The sequence below is a fragment of the Pinus tabuliformis genome, chromosome J, assembly GCF_031772625.1.
Source record: "Pinus tabuliformis cultivar Carrire ecotype Pingquan chromosome J, CPIR1, whole genome shotgun sequence".
Taxonomy (NCBI): domain Eukaryota; kingdom Viridiplantae; phylum Streptophyta; class Pinopsida; order Pinales; family Pinaceae; genus Pinus; species Pinus tabuliformis.
The window spans coordinates 1123967962-1123990431 of record NC_142295.1 but is presented as its reverse complement, the minus strand read 5'-3'; the positions used below and the strand labels follow the sequence as shown (position 1 = coordinate 1123990431).

Genomic DNA, 22470 nt, shown 5'->3' with positions numbered 1-22470 from the left:
CACATGTGGTTTATCATACTCTGTTACATGAAATTCTACTAACATCACAAAAGTAAAAGATCTTGGTTAATTCTGGTAGCTGAAGAGATTCAGATCAATTTTGGTATCAGAGCGACCTTCTCACTAATATGAATAGCGAGTGTGAAATAATGATGCACAACAAGAAGGTAAATGGAGGATGAGAGGGATCTCTTCAAGGCCTTCTAAAGGATGTCAAGAATGGTACACATAATGTATGCATATTATGAGGAGAAGATGGAAAGAGAGGAATGAGAGAAAGAAGGAAAAAATGACAATGTTCCATCTACCCCCTCGAGTGCACATTCATCTTCTTCATCCTTTTCCCATAATTTATATGAGGAAATCAATCAGAGTCTTCAAATAGAAAATGTTGAATTGAGGAGACTTATATGAGAAGAAAAAGAGGAGAAGTAGAGATTGTAGCTTCAGTTACGAGCCATGGAACAGGCATTGGAAAAATTGAAGTGCAACAAAGCCTTAGCAAATCCATCATCACCTATGTCAGAATTGATAGGTGAGGTAAACTGTGTTGATCATTCTTCAGACATTTTCACATGACACTATTTCTGTTGGAAACATGGACGTACCTATTTCAAGAACTGGCATGAGACTCCTTACCAAGATGGGATATAAAGGAGGAGGACTTGGTGTTAATGGCCAAGGAATGACTCAACCATTGGAGGTGGTACAAATACCTCGATTCGCAGGTTTAGGATACATTGAAGGAGAGTGATGAAAGGTTTAAGAAGATTCCAAGAAATTATCAAAACCGTCAAGGAAAGAGGATGATTGGAAAACATCCCAATCCTCCCATGATAGTGCATATTGCAAAGGAAGAGCTAAGGCAAGATCTCATCGCCAGAATCACACTAAAGAAAATCAAAAGAGGTATAAAAATTCTCTGTATTATAAAGTTCATTTTGATTATAAGCATGTTAATGATGAAAAGAAATCATGGCGTAGAAAATAATTGTAGTTTTTGTGGTTTACGTAACCATGTGATTGTTGAGTGCTGGAAGAGAATGGAAACAAGAAAAAGGATGAGGCGTGAAAGGCCTTCTCCACATCTCGGAAGGAAGAAGGTAAAGCAGGTCTAGAGGAATAAGACTTTTTGCATTCATTGCAATAGAGGTGGACATCAAAGAGCCACATGTTGGTGGTTACATCCAAAACGACGTCTCAAGGACAAAGCACCTTTGCAGGAACTAGTTGGAAAGGTTTTCTGATAAGTGAATTGACTCCAGGATGATGACCCGTTCACTTTCATCACTGAGAGATGGCTTTTCTAGATATGGTAGCTTGTCATAGACACATTTTGTAAATCATGTGTTGCAATTTTCATTGTAAAAGTGATTATGTGTTTTCGATCGCTTGTTAAAGAAAAGATGATGTTTTGGCCTTTTATTGATATACGAGGTATTTGATTTTATTCTGATGTAGACTTGACCAAAGAGTTTGTCTTATAAAATCTTCGAAAGTATGGGGATTTTTGAGTCATGGTTTTTCATGTAATTGAGATTGTAATTTACAAAGATGTACTACAGGCTTGTAGAGGATGCAGGTGTAAGCTCATCACTTATGGCTCTGAAGAACAAGGGTGGAACAAAAGGAAGTGTGGTCTGTTAGGAGACTTGTGGCGTAGACAATGTAACACAACAATTGTAGATTATATTAATTCTTTTCAAGGACCAAAATCTCCTCAATGGGGAGGAATGATCCAGGTGGCTCCAAACATGCTCAAAATTCAACAGTGGCTATGGAAAATCTCAAAACTAAATTCCTCTAATTGAAGTGCAACTAGGACCAAATCGTAGTGCTTGTCGCCTTGATTCCAATAGTGTGAATGACACTAAAATCTGAGGTTTTATGATCAAGTTATGGCTGGTCAAAGTTTGGGTCAAACTTCGCCAAGTGGTAGTCTTAATGAGGCAAAAATTTGGCAGTAACATGGCACACAGAATCCGACCACCGAAACAAGGGAATTTGTTGCCTACCTAATTTTCCTAGTGACACTTATTTTTCGGTAGATGAAAATTGAGTATTGTGTTTATATATATATATATATATATATATATATATATATATATATATATATATATATATATATATATATATATATAGGGTGGCAGGTTGCCATCCATGCCACATTGTTATGTATTATATATATAATATTCAAAAAATGGGGTGGGGTGTCGCCACCTCCGCCACACCCCACGAAAACGATAAGCATATTGTAAAATATGGTATTATATGGGAGGAACCATGTAACCGCCACAGTGATATGTGTTCTAGCAGGTGTTGAACTCACCTATCTTGACAGCAAGCCGATCCACCAGTGGAACAAACAACAACCAAAAACAAACAACAAACAATGCCAAAAATGATGTTCAACACACAAACCACACTATACCATTTCATGTCGATTACCACCTTGATGTTCAATGCTTATACTGCCACCCAAACACATCACTCCAAATGTTAACGATTTATGCCTATGTTCAAAAAACGTGCCAAAACTGATTGTAACTGCCAATTTAAAAAAATAAGCTAATGTGGAGGTTTGAACGCACACCCACCAGCAACATAATATTGGCCTTTGCCAACGGGACAAACAACCTTTGTAGCTTACTCCACCCAAAAAAACTTTATATAAACTTGCTCATTCCATTCAACCTGGAGGTTGTCGGGTGGAGGAGCAACAAAACCCTAACCGAGGTGGAGCAGAACCATGAGCAAGGGGTATGCCAAGATGTTGAAAAGATTCCCTTAGATGAAAAGAGATACTAGTGTCAAATTTTGACAAGTTGATAGCCATTTTTTCATGTTTTCTCCAAGAGTCCAATCGTGCAGTCTATTTCCCCATCTGAGCAATGTAAATTCAGGTGTCCAACATCAAGGAATCTTTGTAGAATCATGTGGAATGTAAGTGATTCCCTTGGAGCTTGATTTTTGACATAGGGAGAATGAAGCCAATTTCATAGTCATTTTTCATAGAATTTCCCTGAGAGTAGTGGTGTGCTCAGAATATTCATCCGAGCAGTAGATTTTTGGCCATCTTTAGGAAATAATCTTTGGGGGAATCTTCGAGTTGCCTAAGGGTCCATAATTTTATGGTCTCGGAAATGGGAAATGTTTATGGTCGTTTGACATGATTTATCTCCACGGATTGAGCGGTGATGCACATTTTAACAAATTATATTTTCATTTTTGGGCCATATCGGAAAATGAAGGTATATGATGCAATTATGTAATGCTTTTCTTCTTATTTTCTCATATGTTTTTTTTGTTGTTAAGATCCTTGACTACCATTATGTTGATGGATAGTTTTATGCCACATCTTGTGAGAATTCGTTAGCTTGTCATCCTGAAGGAATGCCCATTTGAGTGAGAGTTCCTATAAGGAGAATGTCTCATGGAGAGACATGTCACTCTTGTTGAGGGTATTCATCCTTGTAATGACAAAGAAAATACCATTTAAATCATCATCATTTGGAGCATTTAATGAAGCGTCCTCCCCACTCTTGACACCAGGGCCCAGATACATATCACACACTTGGTGAACTCTGTTATCAATGTTTTTTTGTTCTTTGATTTGATGGTTTCCATTATGTTTCATCTTCTTTCCAATATGCACATGTGGTTTATCATGCTATATTACATGAAATTTTGCTAACATCACAGAAGTAAAAGTTCTTGGTTAATTCCAGTAGCTAAAGAGATCCATATCAATATAGGGATTTCATGAGTCCATATTCATTAATATTTATATATGAACACTGAAATAAGAACGCATATGACTATTGAGGTTTGTTCTCAATTTAATACAAGAATAAAATGATTCCTTTCATATATAACATATATGAGAAGCTAAATAACAATATCAAAAAAGGATAGAACTTAGGTAGCTCTTGTGAACTTTGTTCCAAACATATAAATTCAATATTATATAATAAAAAATAACATCTTAAGAAATAGTTGGGTTTTTGAAAGGGCAAGGAGTGGTATAAAAAATTGGATTGTATGTTTAAATCATCATGACATTAGTAATACACTAAAGGCCACTAAAAGACCTAATAAATTAGAAAAATAAGATGAGTTTGCATAAAATCTATGAGTGTTTGAAGTGTGTCAAATTATAAAGTACTAATGCTAAATATTTTCATAGTTAAAACTTTTTAAATTAACCTATTCATACTTATACATAAATGGTAATTATAGCTCTACAGGTATGCAAGGTAATAATAATATGGTAGTCTAACTATAGTAAACCAAAATATATACATACTATATTACTATGTACAAAGATTTAGTAAAGTATATATATGTAAGAAGGATATAGAAAAGATTACATGCTAAGGTAAAATATCTACTTTATGTAAAAAGGTTAGTAATACCTACTTATTTACAATTAAAGTTGAGAAGTAGAGTAGTAACAGAAAGAAATAGTAATAGATGTCACTTTGCATGAAACGAAAAATTAATCATACATGAAAATATATAGATATGTAAAGTTGGAGTATATAGTTAACAACATTTTATTAACAGAAATATAAATATCCTAATAAGAAGTATAGGTCGATATTGACCTCGACGCATTACAACTAAAAATAGTCCTAGGCTGGAGAAACCCATAAATACGTATAATGTTAGGCATGGAAGACAGTAAACTAAAAATCCTTCCAAAAAGGAAGTGAAATAAAATTAACAAATTTAGTCCATAATTTATAGACAAATCATAGAAAACTCTGGTGAATTTCCTTGAGCATAGATTCATGAACACACAAAAAAAAACATTCCAGGGAGTTTCGAGGTCATTTGACTTAAAATGAGGAACCTGAAGTCTTCATGAGAAAAAAGAAAAGATCCAGAGTACTTATACGAAGGAAAAGTTTCAAAATTTCACCTTGAGAATGTTATTACCTGTGAAGAGTAGTGAAATACAAATTAGTATTTATACTTCAATGTGTAAGTGAACTAAATTAGTTCTTGTAATGTGAATAGTACCCAAGAGAGGGTTTTTGCCTCGAAATATTTCATTAATGGTGTAGCCAAGAACTTTTTAAATTACAAAAAAAAAAAAATAGAATTTCAAAGAAATTACCTAGTTTGGGTTAAAACTTAGAACACAAAAGTAAAAGAGAAATTTAGATAAAAGTGTTATAACATAGAGAGGGTTTAAAACCCTATATAAATTTCTAGAATAAAACTGGAGGAAAAATGCAAGTGGAAGAATATATATATATATATATCTATATATATATATATATATATATATATAAACCCTAAAATATAATTATAATAGAAACCCCATCAGAACCAACAATATACAAAGGGTTGATAGTTGTTCTCACAAGAACATGAAAATAACCAAAACCCTAGTTTTGAAATCAAAGTAATTAAAATAAAAAGAAATATACATAGATATATCTAGAGGGTTAGGATTTTTATTTTAGAAACATTGACTATAATAATAGCAAGGAGAGGAATAAATAACGAAAAAAGAATCTAACCCAATAGAGGATAAATATTATTGTCCAAGAAATTATCTAAAAAACAAGACTCAAGTTATCTTTTCAAAGATCCAATGCAACCAGGAATTAAAGACACACGAGAAATTTAAATGTTAAATTCAACCATGGAAGCAACCACAAGAAATTTTTAAGAATACCTAAAATGGAAAACCAGAGGATGTAAACCTTCGTAAAACAATATATAAAAATAATATTAAGAAATTCCAAATAGATGTGAATTGTAACTTCATCAGTACCTTGCAATTAGTGATGAGAATCTTGGAATACCCTCATAGAGTAATCATGGAAAATGCTCATGTTGGATAAATAAACTCGAAATGAAAATAAGAACCCTTTATATACTTTCATGCAAGAGAACAAATAATGTAAATATCCTTTGAAGAAAGAAAATTTTAAAACGCATAAATGGAAATATAGCAGTCTTTGCTAAAATGGAGATAATGTTACCTCTGTAACTATTGAAATAAGGAATTGCTAAGAGGGGGGTGAATCAGTGATTAAGAAGCTCTATCATTTTTCTCATTATACTTACAGTCCCTTCTCATATTCTTTTCTTTGCAAGAAAATTCATTCACAGAAGCAGTGAACCAATAATACTTCAGACTAAAATGTTCAAACAACAATCACATGATCAACACACATTTGACACAATGTTTTTCACATGGAAACCTAGAGGGAAAAAACCACCAAATGTGTTGTTTGTTTATGATGTAATTTAAGCACCCACTTAATTACATATGTTAGTTTGTGAGCACCTACTCACAGGAGGCACCGACCCCCTTTGGTTAGTAAGCACCAACTTGCCAAGATGCACCAACCACTTTAGCATGTCGGCACCAACATGCTCTTGCCAATGTTCTACTATTTCATGCAGTTTTAAAACTGAAAACAAAGGCATATGATTATACAAGTAAAATACCAACAATGGATGTTCATAGATTTGACTTATGCACTTTTCCTTCTATGATCACTTGCAGCAAGTCTCCTCTCAGTGCTCACAATAACGCTTTCTCTGCCATCTACCTTCTTTGTCAAGGGCTCTACACCGACTACTCTTGAGCACTACCGTTGAAATTCTCCACACAGTCCTCACGCTGCTCTTGTTATTGTGTCACACATTGTCCTCCCAGGTGTTTCAACCTCTCTGATTTGATGCTTTATCTCATAGCATTGCATACATGCACATGTTCTCAATTACCCATATTTTTCGTTGTCAATGATGGTTTTGTTCCATTAAGTAACTCTGTACAAGGGAGTCTCACCTCTCTGTCCTTTAGCTACCAATTTTTACTCAGGCATGGCTTCACTTGCCACTCTTTCGTCTTCTGATAGTTTCTTGTCATAATGCCCAAAACAGAGATGTACCTTGCAGTTCTCCATAGTCTTACTACACAAAGCTCCTGAGCTAAGAAATTAATTCTCAAGTTACCTGCACACTCCTTCGAGAGCCCCAATTTCATTTATCAATCGACAAATATTTTAACAGATCACAAAAGTGATTACTTTGTTCTCATTCAGCACAACCATTCATGCACACAAATTTCTCAATTTATTCCTTCATTCTCTTGAATTAGTATTATCCAAAAATGTTGTTGTTGATTTCTTGTTACAGAATCTTCTACAAGTTTAGCCCCTTTCAACTACCAACTCTTATGTGCCTACATTCAATTTCTCGACTATCGACCTATACATCCTTTAACTCTCTATACTTCCTTATCATAGAAACTCCATGTAGTAACTTCAAAGTGGTGCAGTGTTACGATACTTCTCAGTCCCACTATATTTAGCTCCTTTGATGCTAATATGCTTGAGTATTTCTCCTCCATGGGACCGAGAGTTATGACCTACTGCTTAGCATTAAGGTGATAAGGCATTTTTTCCCTGCTAGGGGCCAATATTCCTTCGTTTTTGCTTTTCACCCTTAGTTATTTGGATTTACATGACCAAGAGACAACCCAATATCAGAAGCCCCCTCCATTGGAAATTTTCTATAACCATATGTTCTAAAGTTCCAATATCTTAACCCTCCAATATGCCAAGATCTGATATGACGTCATCACTCCACGTGGTGTCTTTATAGTGATGATATGTGTCAACTTGATCTGGCACACTACGACACCGAATATCATGGAATCATCCTGCCACATGTCCTTTCGTACTGCAACTGACATCAAATAATTGATATTGGAACCAATCTCATTGGAACCGGTCTCATGTTGCCATGTATCTTTCTAGGAGGAGAAAGAAGAGGGTCCATCAACCCTAGGATTAGCAACAAAATATTTTTTTAATCTTCTTTGGCATCACTTGAAACTTTTAATACTATCAGAACTTCTTAGTGTACCACAGTTGAGAAGTTCCAATACCCCGATGTCATGGTTCTTTGATATTTCGATGTGCTGATGCGCTGACCTTCGATATTGTAATGCACCAATATGATGACCTTTGATGTTCCAATCCCTGATGTTCTGGTATCCATATCTTCAATATGCCGATGCACGAATACATTGACCTCTAATATTCTGATGTGTTGATATTCTGACCTCTAGTATTCCGATGTGCCATTCTGCTAATGTTTGACATTTCAATCCCTGATGTTATGATTCTCCAATTTCCCAGACCTCCGATATGCCAATACTCTAATGTCCTGGACCTCTAATATGCCAATATTCCTTCCTTGCTAAGGCTTCACAACCCTAAACTTCAACATTCAATATCGCTTGATCGAGGAACCCATTTTTTAACTTTCGCATATCATTGGAAATTTTTTCAAGAGCACTTTGCATTAGATAGGGTCTAATGTAGGCTTTGAGTCCTTTTGCTTCTTGGGAGAGGACTGCAAACTTCTCTTCTCATTGACTCTTTGGACAACTGAACTCACAACCACCATGGTGATCATTTTATGGCTTCTTTAGTAATCTTGCCACTGTGATGATTCTCTACATGAAGCCTTCAACTACCATGGACTTACATCACTTTAAACATCATTTTATGTATTTTCTAGTAACACTGCTACTACGATGATTCTTTACATAGCACTACAACAACCATGGGATTCCTCCAAAATTCCCTATCATCCTGGTTGACATCAATCATCAAGATAACCCTTATTGACATCAATGCCAACACTAATACATCCACCCATACACCATCAAATGTCCAACAATCTCTGCCTTTGGCATTGATGGCAACACCATAAGCTCCCCCTCAGGCTAGGCATGGTCTACTCCGATGCCAATTTTCTCCCCATTTGACATCTGTGGCAAGTAATCTTTCTCGAACACTCCCCCTAAACCATTGCAGTGTACTCCTCGATGAGTTCCACATGTTAAGTAGCTGCCATCACCATCCAAAATGAAGTCATTTGGAGGGAAGAGTCATAACTCCTATCTGATTCCTGAGACATTCAAATAGTTCCCTTGCCAGTGGCTTGGTAAAGATATCTGCTATTTTCTCTTTAGTGGGTACATATTCAAGTCTGATAGAATTGGCTGCAACTTGTTACCTCAAGAAATGGTAACTGATAGGAATATGATTAGTCTTTGAATGCATGATTGATTTTTGGAGATGCTGATGGAACTTGTGTTGTCACACATTATTGGAATGGGATCAGATAGCTCTACCTGTATATATTTCAGAGTTTTCTTCATCCATAGAATCTTCATACAAAAGGTAGTAGCAACAATATACTTTTCTTTAGTAGTCAACAGAGAAATGGAGCTTTGTTTCTTGTTGACCCACAACACCAAGAATTTACCCAGGAAGAAAGCTGCACTAGAAGTATGCTTCTTGTCATCAAGACTTCCAACCTAATCTGCATCTGTGTAGGCCTTCAACTTGAATTATTCACTCTTAGCATACCACAGTCCATACTCTGCGATACCTTGAAGATATTTTAAAAGGCTCTTAACAACAACAACATGACTCTTTCATGGAAAAGCCTGAAACCTGGCCACAATCCCCACTACTTGCATGATATATGGCCTTGAAGCTATCAGATACAATAATCTTCCTATAATTTACATATATTCAGTTTCATTTATTGGTTGTGTTCCAAGGATAATTTTAGGGGCGAATGTTCGCCCTTTGGCGAAATTAAGGGGTTTTAAATTTTTAGTGGGCGAATATTTTGTATCATAGTACATTTTTACAAATCACCTCAAATAGCCCACCTTATTTTAAGGGAGAGGGTAAAAAAGGTAAATTTAGCCCTTGAAATTCGGACTTACAACCTTCCATTCGCCCATTTTCAAGAATAGGTTTTATTTAAGTGAATCCATTCGCCCATTTTCAAGAACAGGTTTTATTTAAGTGAATCCTATGGCCCAAATACCATATTTATAAAAGAGGTATGGTAAATTAATAAAAATATAAATAAATGAGAGGTATGGTAAATAAATAAAACATTTTTTATATTTACTCCATAAGTCACCTTATATACATGTAAGGATGTAAACAAATAAAAGTATAAGTAAAGTGGAGGTATGGTAAATAAATAAAATGTTTTTTATATTTACTCCATAAGTCACCTTATATACATGTAAGGGTGTAAACAAATAAAAATATAAGTAAAGTGGAGGTATGGTAAATAAATAAAACGTCTTTTTATACTTACTCAAAAGGTATGGTAAATAAATAAAAATATAAATAAACTAGACGTATCGTAAATAAATAAAACCTCTTTTTATATTTAGTCCATAACCCTCGTTCTATTTATGAAGGCTCAAGAAAGACGTTTTATTTAAGTGAATCCTATGGGCCAAATACCATATTTGTAAAAGAGGTATGGTAAATTAATAAAAATATAAATAAACAAGAGGTATGGTAAACAAATAAAACATTTTTTTATATTTACTCCATAAGTCACCTTATATTTACGAACACTCAAAAAATGGGTTATATTTAGGTGAAACCTATGGCCAAAATACTATGGGAAAAATACCATGGACTAGATTGTTATTAATACCATGCAAAAAACCATTATTAACCCTAATATTAGAATTAATAAAAACAAAAATGGCACATGGTATTGACCCATGGTATTCACCAAAATGGCACATGGTATTGACCCATGGTATTTTATGAGCCCCAAAAATGTACAATTATTTGGGCTCATTCAACCTCCTAATTTGGCTTAGTCCACCATTCTCATTTGTTTATTGCATGTTTTTGATTATTTTTATGTTAATAGAGTGAATTTGGTTAGTCATTATGCCAACAAGTCTAATGGGTGCTTTGTGTAGCCTTTTTGGTCAACTTGGAGACAAAATGGAAGGTCTTAATGAGCACTTGACAGCCAAATTCGTGGGAGAACAAGCTAGAGGATTTGTAGGAAGGTGTCCCCCTCATTTATGGGCCCTTACCTCGAATTCTCCACCATCAGCTCGGAGTTCAAGGGCCACCGAATCAATCAGCTCAAGGGCAGCCAAGCAAGTCAAGTTGGACTGCTGTTAACTACAAGTCTTGGGCAGCCAAGTCCCTAACTTTTAGGAGGACTGTTGGGTCCTCAAATTGTATAAATAAGAAGGCTTGGGGCCTCATTTTGGTTAGCTAGTTAGTAGTCATTTTTGTAGCTAGTGGTTAGTCATTTTTGGGATTAGCTAGTAGTCAATTTGGTTAGCCAATTAGTCTTTTTGTAAGCCAGTTTTGGCATGATGTTAGATTTTTGAATATGAATAAAGGCAACCAGATTTGAATCTAGTTCTGAGCTTTTAAGGGAGCTATAGCTCTCAGGTTAGGGCCCAACCTGAGAGCAATAGACCTCCTCTGTGTCGTAATGTTAATTTATTTTTGTTTCGGCACTTTATTTTATTGCTTTACCATGCAATTCGAAATTACGGTTTGCTGAGTTAGTTTTTATGAGATTGAATGAGTTTAGCTTATGGTTGAATTGCTTTCAGTTGTTTAGTTAGACTAGCAGGTTGATAATACATTGGAGCTCCAAGGAAAAAGGTTGAGAAAGCCTCCACTGCCATCTCTGTTTGGAGATTGGAGTGCAGTCTACACCAACCACCAAAAATACGCAGTCCTTCACTTTATACATGCTGCAACATAGTCTCGGTTATGATAGATTCTTTCATGCACTTCACTCTTGCACCATACACCTTCATCACAGCTTCATGCACATTTCTCTTCATGCTTTATATTGTTGTTCATTGAGTTCATAGCACAGGTAGCATAGGTTAATGAATGTTCGTCTTGGTGACAATCATAAGCCATTTGTTTTATTTACACTGCTCTTCATCGTTCCATTACCTTCTTCTCCGTCTTGATCACGCATACAACCACATCCTTGACCTCTGCTCCGCTCTGTTATCTCCCAAAATCCTCCACTCCTCACATAACTTCATTCTTTAGACATTTCGTTGTTATAGCCCTCCATCCATCAACCAACTTCATACACTCGTTCTCCATCCTACTTCTCCACTCCTGAGCCATCACTGTAACATCCCTATGGTAATAACTTGGCGTAAATTATTCAGTTATGAAATAGTAATTCTTTTTTTTACGAATTAGTTTCAAAAACTAATTCGTGTTATTCATAAAGCTGTCAATTAAAGAATGACGGAGGTGTGCTGTAGGAGGGAGAGAAGGATGAGAAGCAGAGGGAAGAATTCCAAGAGAGCAGAGTGAGGAAAAGAGGTTAAGTCTGGTGATGACCAGATAACCTAGCACAGTGGTGCAAAGAGGTTAAGTCTAGTGATGACCAGATAACCTAGCACAGTGGTGCAAGGGTCTTGTTGAGGGCTGCAGGCCTGCAAGACGGCTCGGGGGGAGAATCCAACAGCAGTGGATCTCAAGGTTGGGAGGATAAGAGCAAAAACATTGCAGGTGACCTCTGAAAGTAAGGACATCGATAGCGGAAATAACCAGGTATGCATTCTCTAATCTTGTTAGTGAATAAAGAACAGATATAGAAGAAGACAGACAGGACACAGAACTTGTATTATTTGTCTTTAGTTACTGTAGTATGGTAACCAGATTAATGCATACAGTTCTTGAAATGTTTGTACATGATAATGTGTGTCTGTGGTCACCCTGGGCACTGTATTAATAACTTAGGGTTGTACAGTCATATTACGCTCAGAACAGAGTCAGTTCTTAGAGCTGTTGAGGAGGTATGGAAATTGTATCAAATATCAGAGAGGTAAAACCAGAGAATAGAAGTAAAAACAGAACCAAGTTAAAGGTCTGGAAATGCTTGGTAGAAAACCGAGTTAGACAAATACAGTCAACTAGCGCAGAACTAGTGCTTGCATGTAAGCAATAACGTTATACAAGCCAATGATAAAGAATGCGAACTAAACTGTGTAGTGGAAACATCATTATGGAAACAGTACTGTAAGATAAGCATTGTACAGTTAAAGAGCACGGTGCAAGTCTAGCCATATTAACAGACCCGAATAGGGTTTATAATCTCTATGAGACAGACCTGGTAGTAGCTACGCTTAGCGAAACCGGAAACCAAATACATCATTACAAGATAAGTCAACAATATCAAAATATGACCTGCATATTAAACATATAGTAACCTGACATTCAAGGTCATTGTAATGACTGTTCGCGGAAGAGGTAGACGCTACGCTCATAAACTGAGCGCAGGATTACCTCAGTATCGCTTTAAAAATACATATGAAATGAAAACTGTTCTGCACGAATCGAATACATGTGAAAACCTCGAGATTATCCTGTATTAATATGCACTGAAGTAAACCCTTAAAGTTCTACGAATCTATTAAATAAACAGGAATATGAGCATACAGTAGAACACCCAGAACATAAGTCTTTCCATATGAACTGACTATGTAAGAGCAAAATAACCATTTGAAATTATTGTTAGAATCTGCGAATCGAGAGCAAATATTCATTAAGAAAACTGCAAAACATTATCATAGCCGTGAAAAGTCCAAGCATGGAAGACAGCAGTAAACCGCAGAATGATGAAGCCAATATATATAGCCATTTAGCTTCACAGATTTGTTAATAGCTCGAGAGAGCTTCCAAAATATATAGACAGTGACTTCTTAAAGCCTGAGAACCAAGCCAAATCAAATGTACAGAAATACAGTAGATGGCGTGAAAGCCATAAGTAATACCTATCTAAACCCTAAGGGCTCCCGCGAGACAGGCCGGCATGTAGAGGCCGCCTGTATAAGCGTAACCAGGGTTTGAGACAAATTAATCGGACCTGAGACAGGTAAGCAAACCATAAACTATGTCTCAGCCAGAAGTCATTGCATACAGTATCACAACAAGTTTTTAACCAAGGAAAGGCCAGTACAGGCATACCTGTAAGTTTCGCTAAACGCCCAAATCCTTCTGCACGCTGTAGAAGAAGCTGTGGACGGCCTGTACATAACCCATCTGTAGAACATTCGGACACAGTTAACATATGGGTTACTTGAATCTGACTGTGAACATAAATACCGATTGATGACAGTAGTATCCTTACCTGAGCAGCGAGTTAGGCACCGGGAGGTTGCAGAGAAGACTGTCGAAGCGACGGAGGAGCTCGGCTGCAACGGAAAGAGCAAATGAACCCAGTCCGATGAACCCGGTGACCATATATATCGATTGACAAACCCTAAGTAATTTCTGAGCAGTTCGATGAGGATGAGTAATCTCCATCGTTGGATTAGGCGGGAGTACCTGGCGCGAAACCCAGTGCGGGTCAACCCTCCTCAAGTCACATGCCATCACGTGAAGATGAGCCATCTGGCCACGGAAGAGGGTGAGCTGGGATGCTAATCACTCACCACCTGGCACTTAACGTTTATAATGAGCCGGATATGACATCACTAATTTCCAATGCATTAAGTTCTGTTCTCAAACATAGTAAGGCGGTAAGACCATGAACAATGGGCCTGAGTAATGGTAAGGTGTATTATATGTTTATTAACATACGTATAAGCTAAACCGGGCCAGTGTAAGCATATTATATATAGGTAAATGCGTAAAAGGTCTAGCGGAGACTGTATATTATAATTAACTTACTTAGTTAGGGTGAGAGGGTTAATGAGTTGACCCCATCTCTTAAATTTTTTCTTAATTATGCATTTTAAGTTAATGAGATCGTGACAATGTGGTATCAGAGCTAAAGGTTGCAGTACTGGCGCCTTTGGGGATTGGTAAGCGGAAAGGATATTGAGGTACGCCATCAGTAAGCATAAACTCAGATACGAGTTTAGTCATTCACATATTCATCTATGTCGTACACTACTTTTGGCGTGACGGGTGTGATTCATGTTTATAACTTCTTTGAGAAGTAGGTAATAAGTTGTTGCATAACTACATTCATAACATTGGATTCCTGATGAGGAAAAGACAATGAAAACTTTTGTCGCACTTACAAACAAAATTGAATACTCATTACACTTAAGAACAATAGTGAACACTCATTGAGGAAGTGACCACCAACTACCAACTTTTGATCTGCACATATGGCAATAACAACAATGCATATATTGATCTAGATTGAAGTTACAATGAACAAAGCTTAATGAGCCAATGCATGAATATAAATTAGGGGAACATCCTGGAATACGATGAAAAATTGTTTAAAGAGGACATTAGAAGAACCCCTTCAGATATTGAAAACATGCAATGAGTCAAGTAGCGAGACTTGATTGTCATAACTAACTTTTGATTCGGTCTTGTCATGGATACATGAAGACGATTGGTAGTTGAGATTGGTTAGTGCTGTATGACTAACCCATAGAACTTATATGCATTAATTAAATTGAACTAAGATTGTTACAATTCGTAAACAAGTGAAGGTTGATTGATGTCACATGCATGAAATGTGTGTATGAAAATTTTTACTCTCTCGGTGCTATAGTTCAGTTGTGCATGAGAAGAGTTCTTAATTGTATTCACCATAAGAATGCATGATGAATAGCATATGCTTATGTCTTAATAGATTTAGTGACGATTACCCTCTAATTAAGTGAAATCCATTAGCATGGTACGTGTTTATCATTACTTGTTGAGAGATAAAAACCATTGGAGCCTCGTTTAATGATGGTTGAATTTATCTCTACTATGGAAATAATGGATTTCTTATGCATATTGCATTCCAGTATGAACTTAATTGGAGAGGCAAGTTCAGTGGGTAACATTTCTAGGACCCATTCATGGTATAATTACATGTGATAATTACTCATAAATAGACTACCTATGTTAATACAGTTGTCAGTAAACTTTAATTACCTTCCCCAACCATAGATGCTTCCAAAGGAAAAGGAAGCAAGGAGAAGGAAGAAGACCGTGCTGTAGGGATAGACGGAGATGGGAAAAAGAAATCGCTAAGTCTGGTGATGACCAGATAAAGCAAGCTTTGAGTGTTAGAATCTTGCAGAAGATTCTAAGTCTTGGGATGACTAGATAGCGCTTGAGGTGCATGTGAGTATTCCCTTGACCATGCTTAAGAAGTTGAAAAATGATAACCATAGTGTGTTGATGTTAATGATTTTCGTAATGTCTCCTTGAAGTCATTATTCTGAAAAGGTCACATAGTAGTGTTATGATAGTAGTTGCATCTAGCATCAAGTGGTAACTCTGGTGCATTTGCGACACTTAGGAGATTATGCTTCTAATTGCACAAGTAGAGCAATTGCTTCCGGTAAGGGTGGTTTAACTTGTTAGTTATGCATGTTGACACAAGGATAAGATAAGTGTCTTGTTCACTTACTTGAAGAACACGTATGAATGTTTTATATGATTTCTTGGTAGAGAAAGTATTTGAATGCATGCAATAAAAGAATGGTTCTTTTATAGATTTTCTTGGTAAAGGAAATGTGTTAAGGCATGCAGTTAAAGATTGATTATTGGGTATGTTTTCTTGGTAAAGAAAATAGGTAGTTCCTATTAGAAAGACTCCACGTGAGTCTTGTGTGTGAAATTCTCGTCTCTTTTCTATAAAGTCCTTGCTAAATATGGCCGAGGTATTTTATTGAGAAAGAGGATGAGGTATATAAATGTCCTGAGAACATAGCATGGAAGGTGGCCAAGTTTCTTGAAATATATATATATATATATATATATATATATATATATATATATATATGCTAATTGCATTACGATTCTAGTTAGTCTCTAAGTTCTAGTGAAATGATTATGCATTACATGCATGATAAAAGATAACTAAGGATGTGCTTCTAGGCATATAGATATTTATCCCTAATTTCTTGAGGAAAGGGTATATTACATATATACACAAATATAGTCTCATTCTAAGAGTATGCATACTTCATGTATGAAGATAAAGGATTTTATGAGAGTTCTTGAAAATGGAAATAGAGGTTCTTTCCTTTAAAGACACATTAGAATAGTGTTCATACAAGAACCAAAATCCTTACTTGTTTCATGAAAAGAACTATGTGCATTAAAGTAAAGTAACTGTGTTAGGAGAACACATGTTGCATATTGGTAGCTATTTTGACTTTGGAATTATGAGACTGTGCGTACTTAGAGACAGTGGTCATGATAGCTTCCTTGAAAATAATAATCTCTTGGAGAGATTGTCTTGTTGGAAGAGCTGTGTCGATTGCTTGATTTGATGCATAAAGGATAAGTAAACCTTGTTTTTGTATCTTGGTTTTTATGCCGAAAGATAGACATCTTTAATAATTCTTGAAAGGGAATCTTGAGAAATCCTCACATCGGAAGATAGAGAAATGAGGATTAAAATGACTTCCTTAAGAAAGAGGTATGTGGTTTATTGTAAGAAATGCTGGTAGTATTCTAGTGAAAGGAATATGGGTTGCATACATTAAAGGAAGGCTTATATGATAAGCAATGGTATGCACAAAGATTAGTCATTATGATATAGAGTTATGATCTTTGTATATTAGAGATATTATGTTTAATTACATTAACAATGCATGACCCAAGCTAGCCATAGTAAACGTGAGATAATACTCCATTAATGATGATTTGAATTGGAGCAGCAGACTATGGCAAAATTGGGAATGCTGAGAGTATTAACTCAACTGTTGTTGACATTTATACATTAATGAGTATTTGCATATGCTCTTATACATGACAATATTGTATGCATGAGAATTCTTGGAAATTGAATAGGTAATGACTGATGCATACTTATAATTAACGTTGCTGATGGGATTAAGTAGTGGTAGCTTAATGGCAACAAGAAAACTCATCACATAAATTGCTGCAATGTGAAATGCAATTATAAATGAGAAAGAATGATGTTATATGATATGCATGAATTATGTTATTTGGAAAATTTGCATGCATACAATGTGTATGATGGATATGTTTCCCATCAATCTTGATGTTGTGAACCCATGTTGGGGTTAAGTGTAAATGCATGGTATACATGCATGTTTGTTGTGCTAATGATAATGTTCATATGGTTCATTATGTAAATTACTTTGAGGAAGAGTATTAAAAGAGAAAATATTCATGCTATGTCTGGTTGGGATCAGATGGCATAAGAGGAAAGAATTTCCTGTGTACGCTACGTCTGGTTAGGATCAGATAGCGTTTACTGGCGAGACCAGTGTGATTGCGGTCGAGTAGGACCTGCGTTTACTGGCGAGACCAGTGTGATTGCGGTCGAGTAGGACCTGCATTTACTGGCGAGACCAGTGTGATTGCGGTTGAGTAGGACCTGCGTTTACTGGCGAGACCAGTGTGATTGCGGTCGAGTAGGACCTGCAAGTGCTTGGGTTGATGGCAGCTACCTGCCCGGAGGGGTTGATGGTACTTGTCTGCCCGGAGTTGGGTTGATGGCAGCTACCTGCCCGGAAGGGTTGATGGTACTTGTCTGCCCAGATCTCCTCTCCTTAGAATTCTTGAGCTGGTTGGCCAGTGGGATTCTATGTTAGACCTGGTAAGGTCTTTATCAAAGAAACTGTCTGGATGTGAAAATGACTCGATTTGGTTGTGAGAACCAGTTCCCATGGGTTGGGAATTCCTTAGTCCAGTGTGAACTCATGGCTAAAGGAATTAACTAATCAGCTATATGTTATGTTAAAAATGAATTTTACATATAGTTGTGTAAAATATGTTATGAACATTTAATAAGAAATGAGCTTAGTGCTCGATAAAGAATAAATGGAAATTTTAATTCCTTTATTGTGTTAATAATGTTGTGAACATCTTAGTGGAAGCTAAGACAATTCTTGCTTGATGAAATGATTGACTGTTTTGATGATTAGAGAGCTAGGTGCTCTTTTGGTACCTCTTGAAGTACTTTACGGATGTCTTTAGTAAGAATTCGTTCAGTGTGCACGTGAGCAGTGATTTATCATTTGATGATTAGCATTAGTGCTCTTTAAGTACTTGTAAAAGTACTGTGATTTAGAAAGCATCTAACATTGCACAATTGATTGCCAGTCAAAGTGTCTCATTTGACTCAAAATATAGTGACTAATGTGGTTGAATTTGTTAGTCATATATTACAGGAATTACTTACCATGGAGGGTTGAAGAATTGTCCAACCACTATTAAAATGCTTACATGAAAGACTTCATGATTTTTAAGAATAGATGGTAAGTAATGGTAAGTTGACACAGAGAATTGTTTATTATGAATGAAGAAGGGTCAAGTGGCGGCGATTAGAAGTTGCATATTTTTGCAATTACAAACGTTTATGACTATGGATGTTTATAAATAATGATATTTCTCATGACTATATCATTACTATTTCGGTTCGTTGTCATTTCTTGGAATGACAACCTTGATTTTTAAGAGATAGGATCACATTTTGTGTGCTTTAGATGGTAATACCATGAGTAAAGCCTAAAGTTCCAACGAAGGATGAACACCGAGGACGGTGTTCCTGTTAAGGGGGGGAGTATGTAACATCCCTATGGTAATAACTTGGTGTAAATTATTCAGTTATGAAATAGTAATTCTTTTTTTTACGAATTAGTTTCAAAAACTAATTCTTGTTATTCATAAAGCTGTCAATTAAAGAATGACGGAGGTGTGCTGTAGGAGGGAGAGAAGGATGAGAAGCAGAGGGAAGAATTCCAAGAGAGCAGAGTGAGGAAAAGAGGTTAAGTCTGGTGATGACCAGATAACCTAGCACAGTGGTGCAAAGAGGTTAAGTCTAGTGATGACCAGATAACCTAGCACAGAGGTGCAAGGGTCTTGTTGAGGGCTGCAGGCCTGCAAGACGGCTCGGGGGGAGAATCCAACAGCAGTGGATCTCAAGGTTGGGAGGATAAGAGCAAAAACATTGCAGGTGACTTCTGCAAGTAAGGACATCGATAGCGGGAAAAACCAGGTATGCATTCTCTGATCTAGTTAATGAATAAAGAAAAGGTATAGAAGAAGACAGACAGGACACAGAACTTGTATTATTTGTCTTTAGTTACTGTAGTATGGTAACTAGATTAATGTATACAGTTCCTGAAATGTTTGTACATGTTAATGTGTGACTGTGGTCACCCCTGGACACTGTATTAAGAACTTAGGGTTGTACAGTCTTATTACGCTCAGAACAGAGTCAGTTCTTAGAGCTGTTGAGGAGGTATGGAAACTGTATCAAATATCAGTGAGGTAAAACCAGAGAATAGAAGTAAAAACAGAACCAAGAAAAAGGTCTAGAAATGCTGGGTAGGAAACCGAGTTATACAAATACCGTTAACTAGCGCAGAACTAGTGCTTGCATGTAAGCAATAACGTTATACAAGCCAATGATAAAGAATGCGAACTAAACTGTGTAGTGGAAACATCATTATGGAAACAGTACTGTAAGATAAGCATTGTACAGTTAAAGAGCACGGTGCAAGTCTAGCCATATTAACAGACCCGAATAGGGTTTATAATCTCTATGAGACAGACCTGGAAGTAGCTAAGCATAGCGAAACCGGAAAACAAATACATCATTCCAGGATAAGTCAACAATACCAAAATATGACCTGCATATTAAACATGTAGTAACCTGGCATTCAAGGTCACTGTAATGACTGTTCGCGGAAGAGGTAGACGCTACGCTCATAAACTGAGCGCAGGATTACCTCAGTATCGCTTTAAAAATACGTATGAAATGAAAACCGTTTTGCATGAACCGAACATATGTGAAAACCTCGAGATTATACTGTAATAATGTGCACTATAGTAAACCCTTAAAGTTCTACGAATCTATTAAGTAAATAGGAATATGAGCATACAGTAGAACACCCGGAATATAAGTCTTTCCATATGAACTGACTATGTAAGAGCAAAATAACCATTTGAGATTATTGTTAGAATCTGAGAATCGGAAGCAAACATTCATTAAAAAACTGCAAAACATTATCATAGCCGTGAGAAGTCCTAGCATAGAAAACGGTGGTAAACCACAGAATGATGAAACCAATACATAGTCATTTAGCTTCACAGATTCGTTAATAGCTCGTGTGAGCTTCCAAAATATACATTCGGTGACTTCTTAAAGCCTGAGGACCAAGTCCAAATCAAATATACAGAAATATAGTAAATGGCGTGAAAGCCACAAGTAATACCTATCTAAACCCTAAGGGCTCACGTGAGACAGGCCGGCATGGAGAGGTCGCCTGTATAAGCGTAACCAGGGTTTGAGACAAATTAATCGGACCTGAGACAGGTAAGCAAACCATAAACTATGTCTCAGCTAGAAGTCATTGCATACAGTATATCAATAAGCTATTAACCAAGGAAAAGCCAGTACAGGCATACCTGTAAATTTCACTAAACGCCCAAATCCTTCTGCACGCGGTAGGAGAAGCTGTGGATGGCCTGTACATAACCCATCTGCAGAACATTCCGACACAGTTAACATATGGGTTACTTGAATCTGACTGTGAACATAAATACCGATTGATGATAGTAGTATCCTTACCTGAGCAGCGAGTTAGGCACCGGGAGGTTGCAGAGAAGACTGTCGAAGCGACGGAGGAGCTCGGCTGCAGCGGAAAGAGCAAATGAACCCAGTCCGACGAACCCGGTGACCATATATATCGATTGACAAACCCTAAGTAATTCTGAGCCGTTCGATGAGGATGAGTAATCTCCATCGTTGGATTAGGCGGGAGCACCTGGCGCGAAACCCAGTGCGGGTCAACCCTCCTCAAGTCACATGCCATCACGTGAAGATGAGCCATCTGGCCACGGAAGAGGGTGAGCTGGGATGCTAATCACTCACCACCTGGCACTTAACGTTTATAATGAGCCGGATATGACAGCGCTAATTTCCAATGCATTAAGTTCTGTTCTCAAACATAGTAAGGCGGTAAGACCATGAACAATGGGCCTGAGTAATGGTAAGGTGTATTATATGTTTATTAACATACGTATAAGCTAAACCGGGCCAGTGTAAGCATATTATATATAGGTAAATGCGTAAAAGGTCTGGCGGAGACTGTATATTATAATTAACTTACTTAGTTAGGGTGAGAGGGTTAATGAGTTGACCCCATCTCTTAAAATTTTTCTTAATTATGAATTTTAAGTTAATGAGATCGTGACAATCACCAGCTTTACCCTACCTTACACATCTTACCCTACCATTCCATCACTCCACCATTACTTCAAACACCCACGGTAGGTCATCCTGTAGCAATTTGTAGACTTCCTGTAGAAACCCCTGCGTTTCCTGTAGGATCCCCTGCAGACATCCTGTAGGAGGCCACTCACTCGGTTGCTGAGCCTCTGAGCGTGAGGAACCTCTGTGGACGGATGCTAAGGATCCCTGGGGACCTCTCCTAGCCTCCCCAACCTTTCCCAAGCTTTCCTTCCTTCCGCATCATATCTGCACAACCAAACCCTAATGAACTCAAAATCACAATCACTCCATCCACTTAAAGAAAAAATACAAAAACATGTCTTTTCAGATGCAAGTAGCTTAGATTCATGCATTTGCACTTACTAGAGGTAATGGCATCATTGGTAGAAGTTTCATTTACATTTTTGCATCATAGAGGTT

General features: G+C 36.9%; 1 protein-coding gene across 2 annotated transcripts; it reads right to left on the bottom strand.

Moving 5' to 3' along the window:
• Positions 1-13480: 13480 nt before the first annotated feature.
• LOC149231024 (uncharacterized) lies at positions 13481-21616 on the bottom strand. Of its 2 annotated transcripts, none has more exons than XM_089376181.1 (3): positions 21388-21616; positions 13842-13916; positions 13481-13740 (listed from the first exon to the last, which is right to left on the bottom strand). In XM_089376181.1, exons 1-3 carry the CDS (start codon positions 21560-21562, stop codon positions 13649-13651), a joined length of 342 nt encoding a protein of 113 aa, XP_089232307.1. In that variant the 5' UTR covers positions 21563-21616; the 3' UTR covers positions 13481-13648. The 2 variants fall into 2 exon arrangements, with proteins under 2 accessions (XP_089232307.1, XP_089232308.1); XM_089376182.1 differs by lacking the exon at positions 21388-21616 and adding an exon at positions 14005-14135 and having other exon boundaries at positions 13680-13740.
• Between the last annotated feature and the right edge of the window lie 854 nt (positions 21617-22470).

Bases quoted from the DNA above. Each gene is read 5' to 3' on its own strand.
- LOC149231024 (XM_089376181.1), bottom strand. From the start codon at position 21,562: ATGGAGATTACTCATCCTCATCGAACGGCTCAGAATTACTTAGGGTTT. The intron at 13,917-21,387 runs GTAAGGATACTA...AATGTTCTACAG, and splicing joins GTGCCTAACTCGCTGCTCAG to ATGGGTTATGTACAGGCCGT. The intron at 13,741-13,841 runs GTATGCCTGTAC...TACCTGTCTCAG, and splicing joins GCGTTTAGCGAAACTTACAG to GTCCGATTAATTTGTCTCAA.